At 44.2% G+C, this 25,275-nt stretch overlaps 1 protein-coding gene across 1 annotated transcript in view; it reads right to left on the minus strand.

Moving 5' to 3' along the window:
- Positions 1-24,029, minus strand: part of LOC147029862 (formin-like protein 2) — a 99,883-nt gene extending 75,854 nt beyond the window's left edge. The window contains exons 1-3 of the mRNA XM_085873280.1: positions 23,787-24,029; positions 5,603-5,686; positions 4,805-4,888 (exon numbers count right to left, since the gene is read on the minus strand). Coding sequence (XP_085729406.1) covers positions 4,805-4,888; positions 5,603-5,686; positions 23,787-23,951 — 333 coding nt within the window. The 5' untranslated portion in view covers positions 23,952-24,029. The remainder of the gene's footprint in view (positions 1-4,804; positions 4,889-5,602; positions 5,687-23,786) is intronic.
- Positions 24,030-25,275: the final 1,246 nt, after the last annotated feature.

Raw genomic sequence — 25,275 nt, forward strand, 5'->3', positions numbered from 1 at the left:
CTGAAGCAGGTTCTCCTCAACGATTTACCAGTATTTGGCTCCATTCATTGTTTCCTCTGTCCTTACAAGCCTTGATAAGGGTAATACTGTGATGAGAATGCTGTGAGGGTCTATTTGACCTTGACCCCATTGTTCGAGGCCAACCACCATGTAACCAAAAGATTCCATATGTTATTTCCCATTTATTCATAACACATATATGTAACTGAGCCATCAGACCATTTTTTTTAGAAAGATAAGGACATTTTTTTTTTTTTTTACAAAGGGAACACTGTTGAGGGTCTATTTGACCTTGAATCCTTCACTCAAGGTCAAATATCAGGTGACCAAATGATTCCCCATATGTGATTTCCTATTCGTGTATAATACATACCTAAGCCGTCAGACCATTTTTTAAGTTAATTACAGGGATATGAAAGTCTATGATGTCATTTTTGGGGATACCTGAGTGAGGTAAACTATGATGTCACAGTGAGGTGAACTATGATGTCACTTCCTCTTGGCAACTGGATTTTCAAGAAAAAGAAGAGAAAACAATGCTGCAAACAATTGATTAATTGATCAGAGAACTTAATAATGAAACTTTTGGCCAAATTTTATAGCTTTACTTACAATATTAAGTCATTCAGAGACCATCAAACTTTGAGCTACTTTCAAGTTGAAAGCTATTTTTGACTAAAATTACATAAAATATGGTCATTTTGAACTGTGAACTAAGTTTTAAGAGAATAAATCATGCTAAAATGTGTTAAGCAATGCATGAGTAATTGAAGTAAATCAAAATTAATAATTTATGGATGTTTACTAATGATTTATTCCATCTAAACCCAATATGGACATTTTGGTTCAATTATAGTTTGCTGCTAGCCAACTGCGAATCCAAGATGGACCCTACAGAGAAAACGTACTTGATCTGGAGGTGTTACCCAAACTTTTTTTGAAGGTCTTGGCGTCTGGATCAAAAAAAATAGGGTGACGCTCTAAAGGAGTTATGTACACAAACACCCCCCCCCCCAGAGCCTATACTACATCCTTCTTGCCAAGTTCCTCAGTTTAGTCTGACAGCCAGCTCTTGGAAGGGTCTACGTAGTTACATATTCTTTCCATTTCCTAATGATGGAGCTCACAGTGTTCTTGGGACCTTTAAATACTCCAGAAATTGTTTTATACCCTTAACCAGATCTATGTCTCCTCACAATTCTATCTCGTTGTTCTATGGACAGTTCCTTGGACTTCATGGTAGAGTTTCTGCTCTGACATGCACTGTCAACTGTGGGACCTTATATAGAAAGGTGTGTTTCCTTTTTAATCATGTCAATCAATTGATTTGGCCATAAATGCACTCAAATGAAGTTGTAGAGACATCTCAAGGATGATCAAAGGAAATTAGATGCACCTGAGCTCAATTTGGAGTGTCATAGAAAAGGGGTTCAATACTTTTTGACTCGAGCCATTTCTGCTTTTCATTAGGTAGTCGATCTCGTCGAAAAATTTTTTTTTCAATTTTTTAGTTTTTTTTTTTTAATTTGCTCTACCCTTATTATCAGCATTTCCATCGATATGTTTGTCTGTCTGTCTGTCTGTCCCTCTGTTCGGTCCAGTGCTCCGTTAATACAATGGCGATTTCGATGAAACTTGGTTGGTAGGTTCATACCATGACCTAGTTGTGCAAATGAGAACCGTTGCTATGGGCACCACCGTTGCCCAGCAACGGGACTTTGAAATTTTTGAAAAATCATAAAAAATTAATTTTTTTGAAAATCAAAAATCGGGCCACGAGCGACTGTGGGCAGTACATCTATATTAATATTTTGGCACGCCCCTTTCTTTGTTCCACCATCAGATTTTTGTTACTGCATGAAATGAAACAAGATTTGGCACATATACTAATGACATTATTGTCTTCCTTAAGAGGCCTCTCAAAATTCGTTTTGATGCATTTTCAGAAACTCCAACGGATTCCATTCAAATTCGGTACGATTATGGCTTTTGGTCCAACTTAGGTCATTGGCTATAAATTTTTTCCATAACACTTCCGATATTCGAAAAAAAAAAATCGATAAATTGATATCCCTTATGGGATTTTCCATTCAAATCCACTCAAGTTTAAGGCCTACGGGGGACGCAAACTTCCACTTTGCCCTGGGCGCTGTTTACCTCCGCTACGCCAAGCTGTTAGGGTTAGGGTTAGGGTTTGGGTTAGCTACTCTAACACTAACCTTAACCCTAACAGCAAACCCTAACCGCTATTCAGGAAATTTGCAAGAAAGCCCGGACAACACTGGGCTTTATTGCTAGCCCGAGCAACGCCGGGCATTACTACTAGTTCACCCATATTGTCAAAAATTTCCAGCCAGATCCTATGAAAACTGTCGGAGAAGATAGAATTTGAATGAATCCTGGTCGAAAACAATAAAAAAACGAAGTTCGTTATATCTCAGAGACTATGAGTCAGATATATATGAAAGTGGTATGGTAGGTTCATGGTATGTCCTAGTTATGTGTGAGAAAGAACCGATGCTATGGACCCTTCCGTTGCCTAGCAACGGCCAAAAAAACTCTAAATGTGGGGGTATTTCAACGAAAAAACAATCTGCAGCATTAATCCTTGAAGCTAGAATCATGAATTTTCTTGTGCTTAATCCTCAGGTCATTCCCCATCGCGTCAGGTTCTATTGGGTAGGTGACTACCCATGTCCGCCTACCGGCTTGTTTTTAATTAATTTGTAAACATTTCTCAAAAAAAATTGCACTTTGATATAAGAAAGTATTATATGTAAATCAGTGACAAAAAAACAAACAAACCTCAATTTAACCCATTTTAAATTTAGGCTGTAACAAAATGAGAAAACGTCAAGGTGTGTGTGTGGTGGGGGGGGGAGGGAGGGGACAGAGCACAGAGAGGGCAGAAGGTGCAACACCAGAAATGAGGTGGAAGAAGACAAAGAGACCACCGACCTGTCGGCGATGGCGAAGTGATCGGATCATTGACTCAGCTTCTTCACAGATTCCAATGATCTTGAAAGCCTTGGTTTCCACTTCATCAAGATGAGCAAGTTGTGGGGCAGGGGTGCCAGCCCAGAGAGGAGAGCAGTACTCCATCAAGTTGCGGATGAAAGTCTTGGAGGTGGATAGGAGCTCAGGTGTGCCAAGGAAGGACTTTGCAAGACTGAGGATGCCCAGCCAGCATCTGGCTTTGGAGGCCAACTTTGAAACGTGGTTCACCCAAGAAAGATCATGGCTGAGAGCGAGACCCAGGAGTTTGAGTGAACGAACCTTTGTGAGATGGCTTTTGAGAACGTAGATTGGAGTTTGCAGAACGGGAGAGAGAGATAGAGATAGAGATAGAGATAGAGATAGAGATAGAGATAGAGATAGAGATAGAGATAGAGATAGAGATAGAGATAGAGATAGAGATAGAGATAGAGATAGAGATAGAGATAGAGATAGAGATAGAGATAGAGATAGAGATAGAGATAGAGATAGAGATAGAGATAGAGATAGAGATAGAGATAGAGATAGAGATAGAGAGAGAGAATGGGATTTCTCAGGATTGAAAGACATGTTCCAAGTGTTTGACCAGTTTGTGATTTTGTCAATGTCTGAGTAGAGGGAAGATGCTGCTGCCTGTCTGTCAGTCAGAAGGATAAGGGATGTCACAGCAGAGAGTTTAGTCATCAGCAAAGAGATAAAGAGGATTTTCAAGTCAGTGTGATCATTGATGAAGATTAGGAATAATATGGGGCCTAGAACACTGCCTTGAGGTACTCCAGCCTTGACAGTGAGAGAAGAAGAAAGGGTTCTGTTGAGAGCCACATGTTGGCTGCAAGAATGGAGGAAGTCAGTCATCCAAGAGTTTAGTTGGCCTTGGATTCCATACGCAGACAGTTTGGAGAGCAAGCTGGGATGTCAGACTATATCAAAAGCTCGAGATATGTCCAGAGACAGCCACGATGTCATGTCTGATATTGAGTGCCTCTATCCATTGTTGGGAGAGTAGAAGTAGCAGGTCCAAGGTTGAGTGACCAGGTCTGAATCCAAATTAATGATCTAAGATGAGGTTGTTTGAGAAAAAGAATGATTTTATGTCAATTGTGATGATGGATTTCATGACGTTGCTGATGATTGGAAGTAAGCTAATTGGTCTGTAGTTAGGGTGATCCGTTTTTGCACTTTTTTATGTAATGCTGTGATGTTGGCGGATTTCCAAGCAGAATAAAGATGACCAATGGCAAATGACAGGGTGAAAAGGGCAGAGAGAGTAAGTGCAAGAGCGGCAGAGCAGGTTTTAGGACACGTGAGCAGAGGCCGTCTGGTTCAGTTGTAGAGTGCGAGTCGAGGGTTGCCAGAAACTTTTCCACCTTCTCAAGTGCAAAAGACAGAATCCAGGAGGAGTTGGGTATGACTGAGAAAGGTGGGCACAGAGAGAGGTGGGTTCGGGACACTATTTTGAAGCAAGACAGTTTTAGAGTTTGTCGAGTTTATTCCCTCCATAAGTTGAGCCGTGTGTGTGTGTGTGTGTGTGTGTGTGTGTGTGTGTGTGTGTGTGTGTGTGTGTGTGTGTGTGTGTGTGTGTGTGTGTGTGTGTATGTATGTATGTATGTATATATATATATATATATATATATATATATATATATATATATATATATATATATATATATATATATATATATATATTATTTTATATATATATATATATATATATATTTATTTTTATATATATATATCAGAAGAGATTCACAAAAATAAGGATGAAGGAGAGCAGCATGAATTAAACTTGAGAACCATTTAAAGTTATTACCTTACTGTTCCTCTCAGCACATTCAAAGTATCTTTTTAGCTTCTCCAGGTATGTTCGAGGAGGACACTTCACTTGAACCCTTTCCTAAAAAGAGTGGGAATAAAGTACAAGAAACAACGTCAAGGACACACAGCAAGACATCTTTATTTTAATTCATCAAAACAGACATTTTGAAACTTTTCGCGACTGCCTCAAGGTTTTTCAAATTACCACACAAAATTGAAGTTATTCCTCTCCACTTCCCCCTTTTCCTGCCAATCCCACCCTTGCCCCACAGTTGTTGGCAAGGCATTACTCTTTCTACAAGACAAGTGGCTGGGAAATCTCATGACTTCAAACGCTAATTTGCAAGTTTGTTTAATGTGCCCTTGCTTGAGAAATTCACACAAACATCATGGTAACGTTTCACTAAACTTTTGGTTATTTTTCAATACAAGGACTCGGCCGATGAACAAATGCTTTGTGCACAGCCGCTCGTTGTGCTCCAGCCAAATCTGCTCACTTGTGCTTTGCTCTACGCTTGCTGCAGCAATTGATCCAATAAGCGGTGTCATCACAATGCCTTTATGAAGCCAAACACAAAATGCAGCGAGTTGTAATAAGTGTCACACCCCATGGGAAATAGAACAAGTCAGCACATTGTGGGCTGTTGCTTCCCCTGCAGCTTAAAGTTGAAGTGTCTGTGTAACGCGGAAGGGTGGGGAGTGAGGGGAGGGAGGGGGGGGTGAGTGAGCGGTGTGAAACCAGGTGGTGTGCTCCCCATAAACACGAGTGACTGCAAAACGCTCGTAGAGTTACCTGATCGCAGATGATCTCCCACTTTTTTTCATTCTCGTACTGCCGAAGCGCACGTGCTTTGTCAGCAGGGAGGTTCGCAGAGCTCTACGGTGGCACGCATACCACAACATTTGGGAAATTGCATCTGAAGGGATTGTCACTCTTCAAATACCTCCGTTCTCACCCCCCCTCCCAAACCTCCCAACCCCCAGCCCCCACCAACAACCCCAAAATGAAAAAAAAACCCCCAAATCATCAAGTCAAAAATCACTTAAAGCCTTATCAGCTGGGCAATCATATTCAGAAAAGTGTCATCTTTTCCAGTTCCACCATCATGTTGACGAAAAAGGACTCAATGTATGCAATGTATTTTATGTTCTGGCTTTAAGATTACGTTTCGAGGAAACAAATACATTCATCCCTGAGCTTTTCGCAAGATCTGGCAAACGTAGCAGAGGAGTAGACAAGAAACTAGACTCCAAAGTGCATTTGCTTTTTGCTCTTCTTTGGCGACACCGGATGCCTGCCAGCATTGTGTAACCAGAGACTTTCACCCGAATGTTTGCCAAGTAACTCATTTAAAACAAATCTACCATTAGAACCTAACAGTGAGAGATCGGCAAGAGTGCTTGTTTCAGCCAAACCTTAAAATGACATCAAGCACAGCAGTTCAAAGTTTATTTTTTATATATGTATATATATATATATATATATATATATATATATATATATATATATATATATATATATATATGTATATATATATATATATATATGTGCTAAACAAGGGCCATGTGGCCCAAGAAGCACTGATAACAATCAACGGAACGGAAAGCAAAGAAACTCCGATAGACTGAATGCCGATCCCATGAGACGAGGTAAAAACTTTCAAATTATGCAATTGGGGCAAGACAGACGCTTTGGGAATGGAGTTTCATGGGAAGCTTGGCCAGCGTGCAATTCAAGTAGATTAGACGTAAACAAAACAGAAACTGCATGTTATGACACAGCAGTCAATGGCACTGGTACAACTTCAAGGAGTCAATGACAGGATCTTGGACAAAGAAAGAGCCACTGACATGATCTCGAACAAAGAAACAAGAAGTTGAAAATAAACCACAACTGAGTGATACCAACAACTCACACATTCCTGAAACGCCTTCCTGTGGTTTGCTGCAGGGTGCGGCGCCTTCCCTCAAACCAAAGGGTGCTGGATTGGGGGCAAAAGTTGAACCAAGACTGAGAAATTTAACGAGGGAAATAAATTTCCCTGCTCAAGGATGGTGAGGGACAGCTAAAGGATGGTGGATAAAGTGAACTCGGAAGATTTACAGGAATGGTCTGTTTCCACTGCATAGGATTGCCGTTTTCCCACAATGAAGAGTTAAATCCACGAGGAGGAGCAAACTCTCGTAGGTTTTTGCCATTACTTTCTTGGCTCTCAATCACAGGGAAAACAACACATCAATCACACCAAGTCCTGGATTTGGGCCCTCGAGTCTATAATGCATCAACTCAGCAGGGCCCTGCAGGAGAAATGGGCCAAAAAAAGTCAAAGAAAAGGTGCAATACCTGATGAGTAATCTTGAAAGACAGACAATGTGACAAACAGATTGCAGAGGAAGTTGCATCTCAAGGAGAGATTAATTTATTTCTTCATATGCAGCTTGTGGCTGCTTGGCGTCATCATTTTTCTGGGGGCGCAGCTGTGCCACTGATGAAGGGCCCCGTTTTCAGCATGCTGGAAATCATTTCGCCAACCTTGAAAGAATGGCAGGCTCAATTAACCCACCTGGTGTTAATTTAACGGTGGAGAAGTGCTTCAACTCAGACCCTAAGATCTTAAGCCGGCCACCCTAACTGTTCAGCCAGCACTAGGCTTTCAAGTACAGATGAGATATGTGCACATCTTCATTGGGGCAGGATGGTAATTATATCATGACCTCATGGTAGATAAACGGTTGTGTTTATCTGGGCGACGGTCTTTATGAGATTTTACGATACAGATTGAGAAATGACTTTCGATAAAAAATAAAATTCCCTCGAAGCAATCTTTCATTGCAGACCGACGGGCTCGCTTTGGTAAACGGCACACGGTACGAAGAGGAATATGGAAGTTCAGGACCCAAGCTCAAGATCAAGATCATCACACTCCAAATCCAAACAAGTCCAGATAAATGTACTCCTGGCATGACGTGATGTGCTGCGTGTGGATTTGACATGGCCATTGGAATGGAGGAAGGGGATGAGCTGATGATCTTCCAGTGGTGGCCCATTATCGCACATTTCCAGATGTCAAATGGAACCAGAGGAAGGCTGCTACACAGATGAGGGGAAAGAGAGTCCAACAGAGTCGGAGTGCCGTCAGAAATTAAGAAGAAGCCACCTTGATAAATGGCGTGCACGTCCGAACTGGAACTACTCAGTTCTTCGCACGCACTATGCGATCGATTGGAGATCTACTGGGGGAGTCATCCAGCGGTTACAGGTCATGCAGAGGGCCTCGGTATGCTCACAAGTAATCGACCATTAGGGTTATTGAAGCAAATAAACATTGAAGACTTAACATCAATCTTGGTCGTGAAGTGTGTCAAAATAGGCTGGTTTCCACTTATTTAGTGAAAAGTAAACCAAACTATTTAATAAATTTGAAGATCAACAGGAACCTTTTTCAGGATGGATTGTTTGCAGTAGATCGTCCACTGACTCTCGAGTTCAATTGCTACCGACTTGGCATTCCCATTCAAAAGCACAGAGCTCTTGCTGCCGAGTTCCCAGCTTCAAATTACATGTGTTCGTTCATTGTCTTGCAATTCGTGTGACAGTGCACAGGTGTTTCCTAATTTCCATGTCCAACACATATTTGCAAATAAAAGTTGCTCCATGAGTCCAAAACCACTGTTCTAGAGTCAATAGAGATACACCTTCACTGCAATTGTTCAATAAACACTGAGATGAGTCGCCATGAAAATACTTATATTGATTCAGTACAAGATAGATGGAATCTTTGAGAGTGTTCCTGAACCTTCCACCACTGCATTGGTAAAGCATAATGGCAGGTGTAATTATATAGACACATGGTGGCTGTCTACTTTTCCAAGATGTAATGAGCTGCCTTATTTGTGTGCATAATAAATAGATAGCGACAAATGAGGAATGCACTTTCAAACTGTTAAATGGTTTGAATGAGTCCAATTGAAGTGTGGTGTTTGAGAGGTCTGGGTCTGGGTGGCAAAGCGTGGAATCAAGGGGTCTGGGTGGCAAAGCGTGGAATCAAGGAGTCTGGGTGGCAAAGCGTGGAATCAAGGGGTCTGGGTGGCAAAGCGTGGAATCAAGGGGTCTCGGTGGCAAAGCGTGGAATCAAGGGGTCTCGGTGGCAAAGCGTGGAATCAAGGGGTCTCGGTGGCAAAGCGTGGAATCAAGGGGTCTGGGTGGCAAAGCGTGGAATCAAGGGGTCTGGGTGGCAAAGCGTGGAATCAAGGGGTCTGGGTGGCAAAGCGTGGAATCAAGGGGTCTGGGTGGCAAAGCGTGGAATCAAGGGGTCTGGGTGGCAAAGCGTGGAATCAAGGGGTCTGGGTGGCAAAGCGTGGAATCAAGGGGTCTGGGTGGCAAAGCGTGGAATCAAGGGGTCTGGGTGGCAAAGCATGGAATCAAGGGGTCTGGGTGGCAAAGCATGGAATCAAGGGGTCTGGGTGGCAAAGCGTGGAATCAAGGGGTCTGGGTGGCAAAGCGTGGAATCAAGGGGTCTGGGTGGCAAAGCATGGAAACAAGGGGTCTGGGTGGCAAAGCGTGGAATCAAGGGGTCTGGGTGGCAAAGCGTGGAATCAAGGGGTCTGAGTGGCAAAGCGTGGAATCAAGGGGTCTGGGTGGCAAAGCATGGAATCAAGGGGTCTGGGTGGCAAAGCATGGAATTAAGGGGTCTGGGTGGCAAAGCATGGAATCAAGGTGTCTGGGTGGTAAAGCGTGGAATTAAGGGGTCTGGGTGGTAAAGCGTGGAATTAAGGGGTCTGGGTGGCAAAGCGTGGAATTAAGGGGTCTGGGTGGCAAAGCGTGGAATCAAGGGGTCTGGGTGGCAAAGCGTGGAATTAGGGGGTCTGGGCGGCAAAGCGTGGAATTAAGGGGGCCTGGGTGGCAAAGCATGGAGGGTCTCGGTTGTGAAACGTGGAGTTTATAGAAGAGTAGAGGGGCGATGTGAAATTTGGTGATTAGATGGGGGGTATTGAAGCATAGTCAAGAAGGACATGTGTTAATGTGAGTATTGTTAATGCAATATTCGAAAAGAAAACTCAAATTTGACCAACAACTGCGAAAGGTAATCCTTGGAGCAGATGATGAAACCCACTTTTGTTAAAAATGAAGGTGTCAAATTCAAAATATCCAGAAACTATATTACGAGAGAGTCAAAGTACAAGTTACCCCGCACAGTGTTACTTTAATTTTAATTAAATATAGATTTTAACTGTTTAAAAAAAAAAAAAAAATTTAAATACAAAAGTTTAGTGCAATTGAAGTAGAACAGAAACAATCCCAGACACACCCTTCTGCAGCACCCCATCGAGCCTTTACTTCAATTGAGGAGGAGATTGGGACCAAACTCTGTGCAGAGCGTTGGTGCTGCTGAAGCAGTCTCCTTGGCTATTGGGCACAACCCTGGACGGGTCGCCGCTCCGACACAGTATACCAGCATGCTGGCACTCATTTTGCAGTCCTCGGAAGGATGACAGGCCGAGTTAACCCCACCTGGTATTAATTCAACAGCTGAGCGGGATTTGAACTCAGGACTCTAGGATCCAAAGCCTGCCACCCTAACCATTAAGCCAACACCAGGCATACTTATATTGAAGTATTGCAAAACTGGAGGTTTTTTTTGGAACTACAGTGACAGGAGATTTATGCACTACACTACCAGTCTTCAAAGCATATAATTAAATTTATCTAGACCAATAAATGTGTGTCTCCTCCACAACTCTAAAAGCATAAAACCTTGCAGCCTGAAACTTTGCATGCACACTAAGAAAACTCCAATGAAGTGCAAGAGTGAAAATTTGGTGTTTTGGTTAATTAAAACACCCATTTTGAAGATAATTAGTGACCTTATTTAATTGTATCCTTCATCAGACGATCCTCGGCCACCTCGCTCTCTGGGGTCTTAAGGCGCATCCTCTGTTACCTCGCTGGGGTCTGAAGCTGCCATGTTTTTTGGCCTGCTCAACCATGGCCTGAATTGGAACGGGCCACAACGATTTAGTAAGGATAAAGCGCTCAAAATGTTTTTTTTCTTCACTTTCCTCACTCATATCATTGAATGCTTCATCTACATACCTCAAAATCGCTGTATACATCGCTTTTGCAAGTGCGATAGTTTTCAAATTGGAGCAATTTCATGCATTTAATGCATGATGCGATTTTCCATGATCTACTCTCACGGAGTAATTGAAGTATATAAAAGAAATATAATTTCAGTTTGGAGGATCATATCAGGTGGACTAAATAACTCAAAATCTGTAGTGAAATCTGAAAATGTTAAGAAACCTGCGATGTTTAGCTTTTTGCGGGTATGTGCCATTACCAATCAGCTTGCTATCACTTGCCAAGCCAGTCGTTCCTAATCAACAATTTAATTGTAGTGCTTGCTTGAGTGCTTACGCCACTTGCAGAGGGCCCCACAATTGAGAGTGGTACAGTTTGCTTCCCAATCGGGACGTACAATCGGCAGTTGCTATTAGGTAGAAGTACGTATACAGCACACACAGATGTGGTACATAAGGGTATATTTGGATCTGTAAATGGACTCTCCAGAGGTGTGTGTGTGTGTGTGTGTGTGTGTGTGTGTGTGTGTGTGTGTGTGTGTGTGTGTGTGTGTGTGTGTGTGTGTGTGTGTGCCTGCATGCTGGTTACGGGCGCAGTGGCGGCAAATTGCATCCTGTATCTTACGATGATGGGTGGTGGAGGTTTTAACTTTTAACCTCAGCAGCGTCCGAGCAATCACGTTTTAATTTGTCCTCGTGACTGCTTCTAAAGCAATTGATTATTACCCTCGCCGAAGGAGAGGGTATTGCATTTGGGTCCATTTGTCTGTCTGTCTACACAGAACTCTTGTTTTTCTCCGCAACTGCATGTCGGATTGACACGAAATTTTCACCATCGGTGCGAATACTCATGTCGGTGCTTAAATCATAATTATGACATCATAGGTCATGTGACGTGGCAGCCATGTTGGAAAAATGGAAAAAAAAAAATAACTTTGGACCTCCATCTCTGAAACCACACGAAGGAAACTATAAAGAGCAATCAGAGATTGCAGACTCTCGCCAGGACTTGTTTTGTGTGGTGTTTGTGTAGTTCTGTGTGGTGTATTTTGTGTGCTGTTTGTGTTCTGGTGTGTTACATAATTAAGAAACAAAATTAGATGAGCAGGAGTGAAACTGCCACTTTATAACTGCTGGCAGTAATGACTGGGCACTAAGACGGCCTGCTTTGATGCAACCCTGCCTTGTTTGGACACCTGACCCTGACCCATGACATTTATTATTATTCAATTTAATTTAGAATGGTACTAAAATAGATTCAATCCAAAACAAATGGAAGACCAAATAGGTACAGTCCTGTATTGGAGTCATCAGAAGGAACTTGAATCGGATTCGCATTTCAGCTGCTATACTATGCTGGGAGTCCGTCCAAAGGAGGTGGCGGGAGAGTTTTGGCAGTCAGTCTTGAGAATATCAGGACTCAGAAACTACACAAGTCCATCGTAAACTGTAAGGCCTGGATAATGGAAGGATCAGCTTTTGAGCCATCACGGAACTCCTGCAAAGTCAGCCGTCCATCTCGATTCTGTACACAGGGCAACAACGAAAGGGAAACTTGGCTGGCACACAAGTACTCATGAGGAATAAGTGATTTTTTAAAAATGACATCATAGGTGCCTTCATTACGTCATAATCACATATGTGGAATGCTACATCTGATCAGTATGAAAATTTTTGAGGGTCATTTAGGGATAAAATGGTGCACAGAAAAAAAATTTTGATGACGTCATCGGTCACGCGATTCGGCAGCCATATGGTTTGAATAAAAATTTTAAAAACCGTCAAAAAATCCTCTTCTCTGAAGTGGCTGAACAGATCGAGGCGAACCTTTACACGTATCACCGCCTATCCATGAGGAAGAAAAGGTTCATGCATATGCCGTCATAGGTCACATGGTTTGGCAGTCATATTGGATTTACCCGAAAAACCTATAAAAATATTCTTCTCCAGAAGAGCTGGACAGATCAAGGGGAAACTTCACACCAATATGCCCCAAGCCTTGGGTGTACAAGTTTGTTGAGGAATAATTGATGGGTCACAAGGGATCTGTGAGAGGGTAGATCATCACATGGGGTCAAGTGATTCTCGTCCTGCTTACAGGGGAATTTGCGCATTGCGTTCCTCCAAGCCTGTCCCTCAGTGTTCTGCAGTTAGGGCGGAGGGTGGAGGGCTCTTCTTGACAGAGGAGTCCGAAGTGAAGTCCTGCTGAGCCGGTTACTTTGAGTGGCTATACCAGGCTGATTCACCAGCTGTTAAGTTGGATGACAGAGGTGTTACTATTCCTATTGCTGACGCTCCAATCAACTGTGATCCACCTTCGTTTGTTGAAACACAGGCTGTGGTGAACCAGTTGAAATGGGGTAAAGCTCCTGGGATCTGTGGCATCCATGCTGAACTTCTCAAGGGGAATGTCAAGATCTCTGACGTTGATTTCGCAGATGATGCAGTCACTTTTGCGGAGACAGGAGATCTTTTTGGAGGCCCTTGAGGTGCTGAATGAGGAGTCGGATCCGCTGGGATTATGGGTTTTATCAGTCAAAACTAAGATCCAGGCTTTCAATGACATCTTGGATGCTGCTATCTTGTCTGTACCTGTTTGTGGTGAGGATGTTGAGGTCACAGAGAGATTCACTTACCTTGGCAGTGATATTCATGTCTCTGCTGCCTGTGAGCCAGAAGTCAATAGATGTCTGGGTCTGGCCTGGGGAGGCATGGATTCACTGGATCATGGGGTGTGTGGTGCTGTTGGTACCTGTGCAGGACGACGAAAGTCCGGGTCTTCAGTTCCTTGATGCTTCCAGTCTTGCTCTACGGATGTGAGACATGGACACTGACCAGGGATCTGAGAGGGAGACTTAATTCCTTTGGTACCAGGTCTCTTCAGAGAATCCTTGGCTATTGCTGGTCGGACTTTGCGTCCAACAAGCGGTTGCTGAGAAACTCAAATGAGATTTGTTACCTGTGTAGTCCGTGAGCATCAGCTGCAGCTGTATGGACATATGGCTCGTTTTCCTGACGCTGATCCTGCTCGCCAGATTCTCTCAATGAGGGAGCCTCGTGAGTGGAGGAGGCCAATGGGCCAACCACGTTCCTCATGGTAGAAGCAGGTTGATCTGCATCTCAAAGAGATGGGGATGGGCCAGGCATCTGCCCAGGGGATGGCCAGACAGAGGCCCCTGGAGTACCGGCAGAAAGTGGACGCAGTCATGCGCTATTCCGATGCATGCTCCCACATGGTTTGACAGCTATATTGGATTGAAGAAACATATTAAATAATGTTTTCTCTGGAACCACTTAATCAATCATCATGAAACTTCACAATTATGATCCAGTCGTGATGGGGAATGCATGATTTAAATTTCCATTTGATCGGACACATGGTCTGGCAGCCAGAATTACTAGACTTTTTTGATCTGGGTTTTTTTCTTTGACAATGAGGCTCACTTAGTTGTGCCTGGATGGGTTTGAGGGTAGAGGAGTGTTAGCTGAAATGCGAATCCTACCCAGGTTCTTTCCAATGACTCCAATGCAGGACTGTACCAATTTGGTCTTCCATTTGATTTAAATTGAATATATTTTAATCACATTCTAAATTAAATTGAATAATTATGAAAAATGTCATGAGTCAGGGTCAGGTGTCCAATAAAAGTGGGACATCTTGGAACCTGGTCATCACTGCCAGCAGCTATAAAGTGGCAGTTCTAATTACGCATCATCAATTACATCACACACCAGTACACAAAACTACACAAACACCACACAAAACAAGTCCTAGCGTGGGTCCGCAATCTCTGATGGCCCTTTCTAGTTTTATATGTTTTGGTGTGCTTCACAAAGATTACATTGTTACGATTCTAGGAACCGCATGCCTCCAAAGCAAGAGCAACCATCATACAGTGGTCCCTAGACAGTTATTCCATTAATATACATTCAGATAGTCCCTTCCCTTTTGTCTCGTGGGTCAAACGGGACGTGCGTTGTGGGTATCTCATAGCTAGGTCCGTTTACACCACTCTAACTGAATTTATACTCTTCTTTTCTGCTTATTCCTGAGGTAAATCCGAATTTGGGTCCTCGCGGAGGCCAACACGTGCAGCACGTGCCGTGGCCGGGGGAGGGGAATAGGAAAGCCGCGACAACACCACACGAGCATCAACAGTGCAGCTGCGAGGATACAGCAATACCCTCGAAGGAACTTCTGAGCAAGCTCGAGATGATCGTCTGACGTTTCCAATGATCTGGGATGAGATTGCTGGTTGCATTGAAAAGGCAGACGAACGAATATCTCTTAAAGAGGCTGCATGAATGTTACTTTTCACAACACAGAAGCAAATAACCCAATATCGGCGAAAGCGTGCCTGGCAGCTTGGTGCCAATAACTACATCGTCAGAGGCCGATAATATAAAACAACAACCACACCACGTTGTACAGGACACAAGTGTGCAAGATACAGGCAGCGCGTTCCTTTAAACCCATTTCTGGATTTAAACATATCGGCATCCTCTTTTCCCTCTATTTCTCCATCTGAAACTTGTATCTATATTCTTTGTCATTCCAAACCTCCATCTAATTATTATATCCGATCGTTCCCCTCAATTCCTGACACAGATTGGGGTTGGCCCCACACACACGATAACAGAATCGGGTGAACGCGAGCGCTGGCCACGTGCATAATGGCAGATCCACGCGCACTGTACGGGGCATGCTCGATGGCGGGCGGACCTGTGCGCTGACCACGTGTACAATGGCGGAGTCAAGCGCAGCCCGTGATCCTTTATCATTGTACAGAACGGGGCACAAGTTACAAACATCTTAGGTCGGGTCTGCACATGAGGTTACAATAACATCTTACCATGACGGCAAGAAATGTCTCCCGCGGACAGCAGACATCCTCCCGCACCTCCGCCTCAATGCAGCTGCTACCAGGCAGAGGCATGCTGTGCGGCCGGATCGCTCGGCCACGTGGCACATCATGGAGCAGGCACATTAACCAGCGCCAACCGCACGTCGCTGGAGCGCGGCACGGAGTTCTTTGCAAGGCAATTTATGTCACCGTGCACGGAGCGAGCCAATTCCGCAGTTTGGAACCACCTGGCCAGAAGTGAAGTGGAGCCGCTTCCGGTCATAGGGGCCAGTCCGCATGCTGGCCGGGGCCCAACCAGTGCGCCAGATTTGGGTGACGACACATCGCTTTGGGTCATCGCCCCCGCCCCGCACCACTGGATCCATAAAAGGATGGGTCGCGGGGCGGTGGGAAAAGAGTCGTCATCGTTCCCGCTCGTCGATCCAGGTGTGTCGTTCCAGAGTCGTCGTCGTTCCTGCCCATTGTTAATTTCTTCATTCCTGTCGGCTCGTTCTGTCTAGCTTGGGATCGACAACCTGCCCATTCACCTGCTGGCTCCACTCTTCTTTACAGATTCGCCTGCTGGCTCTGCCTCTCTCTCCACCCAAGTCCTTCCCTTCATGCCCAACGGTCGAGTCTCATTCGTTGGACCGATGCGAACAGTATGAAGCAAGAGACAACGCGCCAGCTGTCAGGGAGGTATCGCCCAGCGGAGCATCCCCCCAAAACATATTGGTGGCGCGATTGAACAATCGTGCAAGGTATTGAGAGACTGTTAGCCTCATCTCCTGTCCTTTTTCTCTTCATCGGGGTGTGTGTGCGTGTGTCATTGCACCTGTCCTCATTTAAGTTAAGCGCGTAGAAGAATTACATCGGGATAACTCTGCTCTGTGTCTGCTTTTGTAAGTTGCTTGTATGTTGCCGCACCTTTCACTTTTCTTGCTATTCTTGCTACAGACAACAATAAACAACATTAACTATGTCACATACCTTTCCTCACCCACCTGTAATAAATGTTTGTAGAAATGTTCCCAGCTCGTTTTCGTCTTTTATTTCATTGATCCAGCATGTTCCATAACCTAACTGAGCTGGGACTTTAATCCCAATGATCTGTTCCTTTTAGCCGGTACGTCCTTGGCAGTGTCGCTCGGCTGCAACCGATCCGGTAAAGTGATCCGGTTCGGACAAGGCTTACCGAGGGCATGTTCCCCGGTAATTAAATCATGTGATTAATTAGGTAACCTGGTTAACCCATAGACGGGAGGACCCTAGGTCACGCGGTAGAGTTATTGGCGTTCAAGGTCGGTTAGTGACCCGCCGCGTCACGGAATTATCTGTGTGCGACGGCCTGCAATTCCGGGAAGTCTGGTGGGAACCCGAGATAGCTTCCCCGCTGGTGTTCTTCTCACCTGACCCCCGACCTGCAATAATGTTTCTTTTTGAGAGTTTCAAAGCAAAATACATTTGATAACACCAGATTTCCGAGCCGTTTGCCGTATTAACGTGTTTTCTAAATTACTGAGCCAAATTTTTTTCTACCTGTCACACAATGATTAGCAGTTGTTTATAAACATCGCCCTGAAACGTCTATCGTGCAACGTTGTTTTTTTTTCATTTGTTTGTTGAAATTCCACCAAAATAAGGGTGAAAGCTACTCAAAGTTTTTGGGTTGTATGCAGCACAAACTGTAGTTGGTAATCACACTGACTCCAATCTGCCGATTCCCGGCCAAGCACCAATTTACATGTATGTATGTATGTATGTATGTATGTATGTATGTATGTATAGGGTGTCCCAAAAAAAATATACAACTTTTAAAATGCTTCGTTTGATCCTAAAAAAAAGCAGTAATTTTGTCACTAATGCTTCATTTCTTGTTGCAGAGATCCTGAAGTTTATTTTGATACCAAGCAAGCGCCAGAAAAATGCCAAGACTGACCGTACAACAACGGACGAAAATTGTTGAACTTTGGCACCAGACGAAAAGTGTCATACAGGTGCAACGTCTTTACTCGAGACATTTCGGTATCCACTTGCGCCATGCACCAAACTTTGGGACAATAAAGTGCACCATCGCAAAGTTTACCAATGTGGAAACCATCTGTGACATTCACAGGGTCAAAGTGGTCGGAAGAGGACAGGTCGTAGTGAAGAAAATGTGGAAATGGTGAGACAGGCGGTCGTTCAGAGTCCAAAAAAAAAAATCGATTCGACAACTTTCTGCCAAGACAAACATTCATAAGAGCACCGTTCAGAGGATCATTCGCCACGACATTCATGCCTTTCCAGACAAAATTCAAACGGAAACGGTGCTTACTTATCAACAGAAACGCAAACGACGAGACTTTGCAAATTGGTTCTCAGGAAAGTTGGAGGAAGATGCAGACTTCCTCAAAAAACTTCACATGACGGACGAATGCCATGCTCACTTGTCCGGGGAGGTAAACAAGCAAAACTTTCGGTACTGGGGAACTGAAAATCCTGGTAATGCATCAACTGAACTGGTGCCTCGATCTGTTCTCAAAGTCACCATGTGGGTGGCGGTTGGTTGGAATGGGATAATTGGTCCATACTTCTTTGAAGATGACCAGGGATGAACTTGCACGGTAAACCAGAGGAACTATTGCGAAATGATTCAGGAATTCTATTTGCCTGAGCTTCGTACTCAGGCCCGGAGGAGAAACAACCTGATCCAGATGAGAATCCAGTGGTTCCGGCAGGATGGGGAACCGCCCCATAAAGCCAGAGAAACAAGGCGTTTTCTCAACCAACATTTTGAGGGCCGCTTTATCTCCCTCTACGAAGACGTTGAGTGGCCACCGTATACCCCTGACCTTACTCCTCCAGACTTCTTCTTGTGGGGGTATCTCAAGGACAGGATCTATGGAAACCCTTCGGCCTCAGACTCTCGATCAGCTGAAAGAAAACATCCACTGAGAAATCCAGAACATTCCTCAGGAAACGTTTCTCAAAGTGATGGAGAACATGACAACGCGTTTGCAGGCAGCGATCGGACAACGTGGAGCCGACGTCGAACATGTGGTCTTAAAGAAAACGACGATTCTATTCCAAAATTTAAATCTTGGTGGCAATTTTGACATTGGTACAATAAACTTCAACCTTTCAGCTTTCTATCCAGCCATATATCTTTTTTAAAAATATATGTTATGACCATCCTCTTTGCAGATGAAAAGTTGTATATTTTTTGGGACACCCTGAATACATATACATATAGTGTGCGTTTCATAAAGCATAACATACATTCTTCATTGTGTCTCTGTCTCTGAGTGTCTCTCTGTCTGTCCATCTCTGTCCTCTTCTCATTCCCATCAGTGAAGCGACAGGTGGTATTTGCAAGGATAAAATAAAGATCGTAAAGCTCTTATAAATAAATAAATTTTGGTTTTGCCACCATTTCCACAGTGTCTTACATCACCGGTCAACCTGTCTAACACATTATATTAGTAATTCGTGCCTGTTGTACGTGTCCATGATGACATCCTTGAAAACAATGTTTCCTGTTTGGAATAATTTTAAATTTTGTTTGACTGTCAGGCAGGTAAAGATTAAAAAAAAAAAAAAAAAAAAAAAATCGAACTCCTCTCTGGTTCTGCGGAGGTGCGATCTGGATGAATTCTAAACCAAGGTAGAGTAAAACGAAAGAATTGTCTTCCTATTCATGTTCCGGTTCAAAACATAACACAACATTCAATATAAATAAGTTGTTTCTCGATCATAAACTGAAGATCAAACTGAAAAGACAGACAGTAGCAATTGGAGATGAACCAATTGCTTAACCCCGCTTTTCGCTTTGCGTGCATGGGGTAGCTCGAAAAGCACTCGGAAGAGCGCATACGTCCGCCAGGCTGAACAGTTTACGTTTTGACGGGCTGGATCCAGATCTGGATCGTCTGAATCATCTTACAAGCAAATTTCAAACAAGAGCCCTCCACATTCAAAAGAGAATAACGTCGTGAAGATGTCAAGGCTATATTGTGATACGACTCACCAACTACTATGTACCAACAACAGGTAAATGTGACAATGCTTCACAAGTGAAACTGATATTACGGTGACTTTAATAAAAAAAAAAAAGAAATGAAAAAGTAGTCTCCTGGTGGAAGTGGAGATTTTTCCTGCGAGTCATAAAAAAAAAGTTTGACTCAAGTGTGGGAAGAAATGGAACAGTGCAGAGGAAGATTTACAAGAAGTACCAAATGAATAATGGAGTTTCAGAGAAGCTAGATATGAGCCAACCAGGGTAGTTTACAAGTACGCACACGCACACACCCAAAATAAAAACCCAAAAGGAAATGTGTCAATGTGTCGCTGCTTCATGTGCCATGTTCCGTGGTCAGAGAAACAGTTAGTGATGGGAAGAGTTTCTTTAACTTTGATATCAAAACAGACAGCTCGCTTGCAGGCATTTTGACTCAAGTCTGTAAACAATTGCCTCTTCATGAGACATGTAAACATAAAAAGTTTGACCGTTTACAGCACTTTACAAAAGTTTTTTTTTTTAAGCAGGTGCATGTGCTTTTGTTTTTTTTTTTGTTTTTTTTTTTACAAGTGTTCACACAAGGGTCAAGGCTCATGAAAAAGATCAACAATTTAATGAGATGAAGGGAAAATATGTGCATGAGAATGCGCAAGTGCACGACCACAAAAAGAGAGTTGCAGAAGAAAGTGGGTCAGCGTTGCAGTGGGAGTGACTGTGAGGGGCGGCAGGTCGCTGACAAAATCCTGTCGAGAAGAGTTCGAGACAACAGACTCAGAAAGACGGCTCCACAAGTAAGAAAGGAGGGGTGTGAAAGAATGTAAATGAGCATCGAATTTACAGTCGATGGGAGGTATATTAAACAACATGTGCAACCTGGCAGAGGAGGATGCAGTGGGCACAAGTCGACCCTGAGACTCAGGTTCCTGTTGCAAGATGCCAACAATATGAAAGACCTGAGACTCCATGATTTCAAAGTAGGGGCAGTGGGCAAGATATAAAGCAGCAGGACCAGCCAATGAGGGTGGGAGTTATTGCATATCACTTTGGGTGAAGGACATTTACAGTTTGAATTCCTTGTATAACCTCAGGACATAAGAGAAATGACTCGTCTCTGAAGATAATTCTGAGCCAGCAGCCAGTTTGGAGACCACTGTGGATATATGTTCTGCTAAAAACAGGTTATCACTGATGATGAGGCCAGAGAGCTCCCAACAAAGGAAATTTTTTTCCAATTGGTCCTGATGGAGGTGTAAAGTGAAAGTATGGCTCTTTCCAATATTAAAAAAACACATTTAAGGTGAAATACCAGTTCCCAATTTTCTTGAGATTGGCAGAGAGAGTTCCTGCTGTGGCCTACCTGTTTTATGGTTCAGGAACAGTCCTTAAAAGGGCAGAGTGGTGAAAGGTTGCAAAATAACAGATTTTCAAGTGAGGAAGAGAGGTCATTGGTGAGCAAGAACAGGATTAGTCCCAGAATGCTGGGTGGCAAAGAGACACTGGCTTCGAGAGGTTGAGCATGGGAGATAACACCATTAATAGGAACCAGTTTATAAAAATGTCTTGCTGATAAGAAGAAGAATTTAATCTTCAGTTATCCGACCTACAAGGCCTTAATCTGCTCTCCCCTTTGGACTGGCTCCCATAAACAACGACAAAGAAAAAGAGCCACTCCTTTCGCGTCTTCACACGCATAGGGCTTCCGAGGCAGTTTTCCATTGGATAGGGGTCACAATCCTGGATGGGTCGCCACTCCGATGCAGCATATTGGAATGGCTCATTCTTTCCAGTATGCTGGTACGCATTTTGCCGATCTCAGAAGGTTGACAGGTTGAGTGAACCTATCTGGTGTTATTTTCACAGCATGACAGGGGCTCAAACTCAGGACTCTAAGATCTTAAGGCAACCTTAACTGTTAAATCAACACCAGGCTCCGCTGCTTATAAGCATGGAGGAAATCCGATAGCCAGTTTGGGAGGAGACTCTAGATACCATTAGCTGACAGCTCATAAAGCAGCTGCCAGACAGATTCAAAAGGATGCGAGATGTCAAATGAGATGGAGCTGACCTCTTCGTTGAGATCGAGGGCATCTATCTATCCAATGCTGACATCATGGAAGCAGCATGTCAATGTTGGTAAGACCTGGACACAAAGTCAAAATGCTTATCTGAGATCAGAAAATGAGAGAAGTAATGAGTTTAGAGGTCTGTAGCAATGATTGGTCCTTACGATGGAAAGAAGGCTCGCTAATCTGTAGATCAGTTTTGGAACCGTTCTTTCAAAGTAGGCCTGCATATGCTAAGCACAGGTCAAACATGTTAGAGCAGAGAAACACAGGTAAGAAGAGCATATGGATGTTTGAGTATTAAAGTACTGATACCATTACGATTTTGCAGCATTGGTGGAGTCAAGATCAACTTGGACTTTCTCCATTTTGGCAGGAATGAAGGTCACGTGTTGTCGTGAGTTTTCAGTGATTGCATGGAGGGAAGTTAGGAGGTGGGGGGGGGGATGTTGGTCAGAATGGTACAAGAAGAGAAGGAATTAAGGCATCGACTCAGCAAGAGCAGTATCCACTGTGAAGGAACAGATGAGGTGCATGTACCAAGGAAGAACTTTAGCAACTGCAACCAAGTCATTTTGTGGATGGTGAGACACCTGAGAGAGCAGATCTCAGATGAACGTGATAATGATCTGCAGCATGTCTAAACACCGAAACACAACGGACGAGAGGTTTATTGAGGGCGCAGATCCTCATTGGTGGAGTCACCCCTCCAGGGCGAAAAATGAAAAGGGAAGCTGCTTTTTGGAAATTCCCTCACCGCACGAAGTTGTAGTACTCGGTTCGAGATGTTAGGAAGTAGATAAGAATGCGTGAACGAACGAAAGAAAGTAAAATGTTGCTGAAGATGTCCGTGGCCCTGTTTGTTAAATGGGAGGGTTGAGAAACACTTTTGAGCACATCGTAAACATGACGACTTTATAGAAAGTGAATAAACATCACACTATTCCATTCGCTATCAAATATGCACCCGCACTTCTACAAGATGACGTAGTTGTAGTTTCCAGGTGGATGGAGGTCAGCCCCCTCCCCGACCCACACATCTTACTTGACTACGCCAAAGGATATTTTTAACAAACTTCGCACTGCTTTTACTCCACCAAGGCAGAATGAAGAACACAAACAAATTAAACTCAATCCCCTTCCACAAGCCATTGGTGCGGACCTCAGTACGTTGGCAACGGGACCCTCGGTGTCGCTCCGTGCTGTACCTGTCCCACGACCCCGATCCAACGATTCCGCAAGCCCACCTTCGGGCGAACGAATCGCTTTCCCTTCGCTTCGCTTCCATGATCTCACACGAGCAACATGTACATTCATCCCCCTTTCTTCTTTCATCTCTCTTGTGGTTTGTGCAAACTCTCCTCCTGCCTTGCCTGGTCTTGCCAAGAACGATGATGCTTTTAACAGAATCGGATTCCAAGCCCCTCGGTGGGGTTTTTCTTTTTTGAGGTTTCTAATCCCCATCCTCGGTTTAAAGAAAGCACCTTATGGAATCAATTTGGACTGAAAAATAAATTTTTAAAAAAATACATTTTCATGAAACAATTCATGACGAAAACCACGAGGGCTGAAAAAAGTTGGCGGAAAAGGTCGTTTGGCCCGTCACGACCGTTTGGCTTGATGACGAGTGGTAAAACTTTTTTATGACGCGTTATCAGAGAAGCATCAGGTGGACATCCCCTCCAAAGCCGGCACACACGACTGTGAGACAAAGTTCGGACATTGTTATCACATCGACACAGCTGCATGCATGATGGCAATCCGACGCATTTGTAATCGAGAGTCCTGTGAGAAGGATGCGCAGGTACAGGCTGAAGCCACAGGTACCACAGGTAGTCAGTTATCACAGGTACCACAGGTAGTCAGGTATCACAGGTACCACAGGTAGTCAGGTACCACAGGTTTTGTTAACCGCTGTGAGAAGCCAAGTACAACTGGCGGGATAACAGAACCGGAGGTACGAAAAGTGATGAGGAACAAACAACTCACCAGGACCTGCGAGAACCTCTCATCGAGTTCCGTTGGTTCAGGCATGGGAAGCTTGTCAGGTGTGGAGCGACGTCGCACGCTTCCCGCTCGGGAGCGACGTCGCAAACTTTTGTCTGCAACGTCTCGAACGACGCGATCTCCACCGCTGCTGTGGATGCCCCCCATGTCGGCGAGCACGAGCAGCACGCGCCCTGCGTTTCCTGATTCCTGCGAGGATGGGGGCGTGGAAACTAGAGAGGCGGCGGGGACACGGAGGGCGTGGAAAGTTGAGGGGGGCGGGGACACGAAGGGCGTGGAAACGAGGGGGCGGGGACACGAAGGGCGTGGAAACGAGGGGGCGGGGACACGAAGGGCGTGGAAACTCGAAGGGGGCGGGGACACGAAGGGCGTGGAAACTCGAAGGGGGCGGGGACACGAAGGGCGTGGAAACTGGAGAGGGGCGGGGACACGAAGGGCGTGGAAACTCGAGGGGGGCGGGGACACGAAGGGCGCGGCTGGGATTCACACGAGACGACAACGTCAAAATCGATTGAGCAAGAAGCAGTTGACATGTGAACGCGGGGGGTCGAGATCGGCGAGTCACATCGGTTTCAAATTTCCATTTCGAAATAATCATTAACTCAGAGATGAATATTCCTTTTTCAGAGATTTCAATCTGATTTATCTCTCACGTGACGTCACACACACACCTGCTCGAATCGAGACGGTAAATCACTCGAGGGGCGGGCCCTATTTGCGCACCGCACGTGCGGATTTCCTTTTGAGGTTTCCTGTTTCGGGGAAAATGAAAACGCACAGGAAACGTCATTTCGGATCGTCGCTCCGAAAAAAAAACACTTTTACTGCTCCACCTGCAGTGCACTCACGAGCTTGATGACGATGAATGTTTATACCGTTATATATGCTGACGTAATAGGTCGACTTTGGCGGGAATATTTACCTCAGCGGAGGCACTCGATGTTCAGTCAGACGACGTTCAGTCAGACGACGTTCAGTCAGACGACGTTCAGTCAGACGACGTTCAGTCAGACGACGTTCAGTCAGACGACGTTCAGTCAGACGACGTTCAGTCAGACGACGTTCAGTCAGACGACGTTCAGTCAGACGACGTTCAGTCAGACGACGTTCAGTCAGACGACGTTCAGTCAGACGACGTATCACAGTCGTTTAACGCGCTTCATCGACTCGACCGAATCAATGGACGGAGATCTGAGAGATCTGCACAGGACGGCGACTCAAACTGAATGAACGTCGGGTTTGTGTGTTTTCACCTGATAAAAAAATGTTTCTTACAAACCGCGCGATTGTGACGTCCGTTCGGCAAACTTCGTTTTACATTTCCGATATTCAAACGACGTCACGCGTCATGTGATTGTTGAGAATGAATGATAAAATAAATAATTATATAAAACAGTGTATATTATAATATATAAAATTATAAAAATTATATAAAATTTTTATAAAAATTATAGTATTAAATTATAAAAAT

This window comes from Eptatretus burgeri, chromosome 3 (assembly GCF_056783735.1).
Source record: "Eptatretus burgeri isolate ZD-2024b chromosome 3, Ebu_testis_v1, whole genome shotgun sequence".
NCBI lineage: Eukaryota > Metazoa > Chordata > Myxini > Myxiniformes > Myxinidae > Eptatretus > Eptatretus burgeri.